At 52.4% G+C, this 1,264-nt stretch overlaps 1 protein-coding gene across 1 annotated transcript in view; it reads left to right on the top strand.

Moving 5' to 3' along the window:
* Positions 1–1,264, top strand: part of LOC102673916 (BMP-binding endothelial regulator protein) — a 7,242-nt gene that overhangs the window by 4,403 nt on the left and 1,575 nt on the right. The window contains exons 5-9 of the mRNA XM_031513384.1: positions 1–155; positions 260–442; positions 524–783; positions 876–1,035; positions 1,139–1,263. Coding sequence (XP_031369244.1) covers positions 1–155; positions 260–442; positions 524–783; positions 876–1,035; positions 1,139–1,263 — 883 coding nt within the window. The remainder of the gene's footprint in view (positions 156–259; positions 443–523; positions 784–875; positions 1,036–1,138; position 1,264) is intronic.

The following is a 1,264-nucleotide window of genomic DNA, read 5'->3' on the forward strand; positions in this document are numbered from 1 at the left end:
TCATGGATCCGAGACCGAGTGGACCGAGGGAAACGATCCGTGTAGAATCTTCGCTTGCAAAGCAGGAGTGATCACCGAGTCTCGATTGCACTGCTACACGCCTTGCTCGGATCCAATTCCTCCTCCGCCCGGCCAATGTTGCCCCGTATGCGCTGGTAACTCTCCAAACCTATACACACACACACACACGCGCGTACACACGATACATATAAATGTATATAAAAATGGACGTATAACGAAGGATACGATGCTTTCGCAGGATGCCACGTGAACGGACAAATGGTGACGGCGGATCGATCGGTGACCACGACCGAGGATCCATGCGTGACTTGCAGATGCAACGGTGCCCGGCTGACCTGCGCCAAGCAAGCTTGCCCCGTCCTCCATTGCCTCGGTTCTCGAATAGTGCACGATCCCGGCGAGTGTTGTCCACGTTGCAAAGGTACGTAAATTCGACAGTTGTATACACAAATATTCCACTCCCCCACAGAACTGAATCGCGCAATGTGGAACGCGTGGACAGGTAGCGGGAGATACTTGTCGCCGCCGAAAGGCGCGTGCACACTTGGGACCAGCGTCTACAATTCCGGCAACCAATTCTATCTGGACCAATGCACCCGTTGCACCTGCTCCAATTCGACCGTGTCCTGCGTACGAGAGACTTGCCCCGTCCACGATTGCCCGGCCGAGCATCAGATCGCCTTACCGGGCCGTTGTTGTCCCCAGTGTCCCGAGGTCGAGGAAGTTCGACCGTCTTGCACTTACGCAGGCAAAACTTACGGGGCGAGTATCCGGCGTGTACCTTATCTGCCTCACTCCCCCTCCCCCGGATCCAACGTTCCAACGTTTAAAGATTCCCTTTTTGTCCTAGGCAGGATGGCGAAAGTTGGAAGCTTGACTCGTGCAAGGCATGCGCTTGCATGCAAGGTAAAGTACGATGCGCGATGCCCATGTGTCCGCCGTTGAATTTACCTTGCCCTCCGAATTCGAGGTTAGAACATCCGGAGGGTCAGTGCTGCCCCCGCTGCGTTGAAAGTGAGTACTAAACTCCGAGGAAACAATGTATCGTTATATATGTATATGTATATTTATATATATATGTATATGTATATTATATTTATTACGCTCTCACACACAGGTGACGGTGTGTGCACCGTTTTCGGTGATCCCCATTACCGCACGTTCGACGGAAAATTTTACAGCTTCAAGGGAGCTTGCAAGTATCAATTGGCAAGCGATTGTACCGGGCACACGTTCAGCATTC

Source organism: Apis dorsata, unplaced genomic scaffold (assembly GCF_000469605.1).
Source record: "Apis dorsata unplaced genomic scaffold, Apis dorsata 1.3 scaffold_631, whole genome shotgun sequence".
NCBI lineage: Eukaryota > Metazoa > Arthropoda > Insecta > Hymenoptera > Apidae > Apis > Apis dorsata.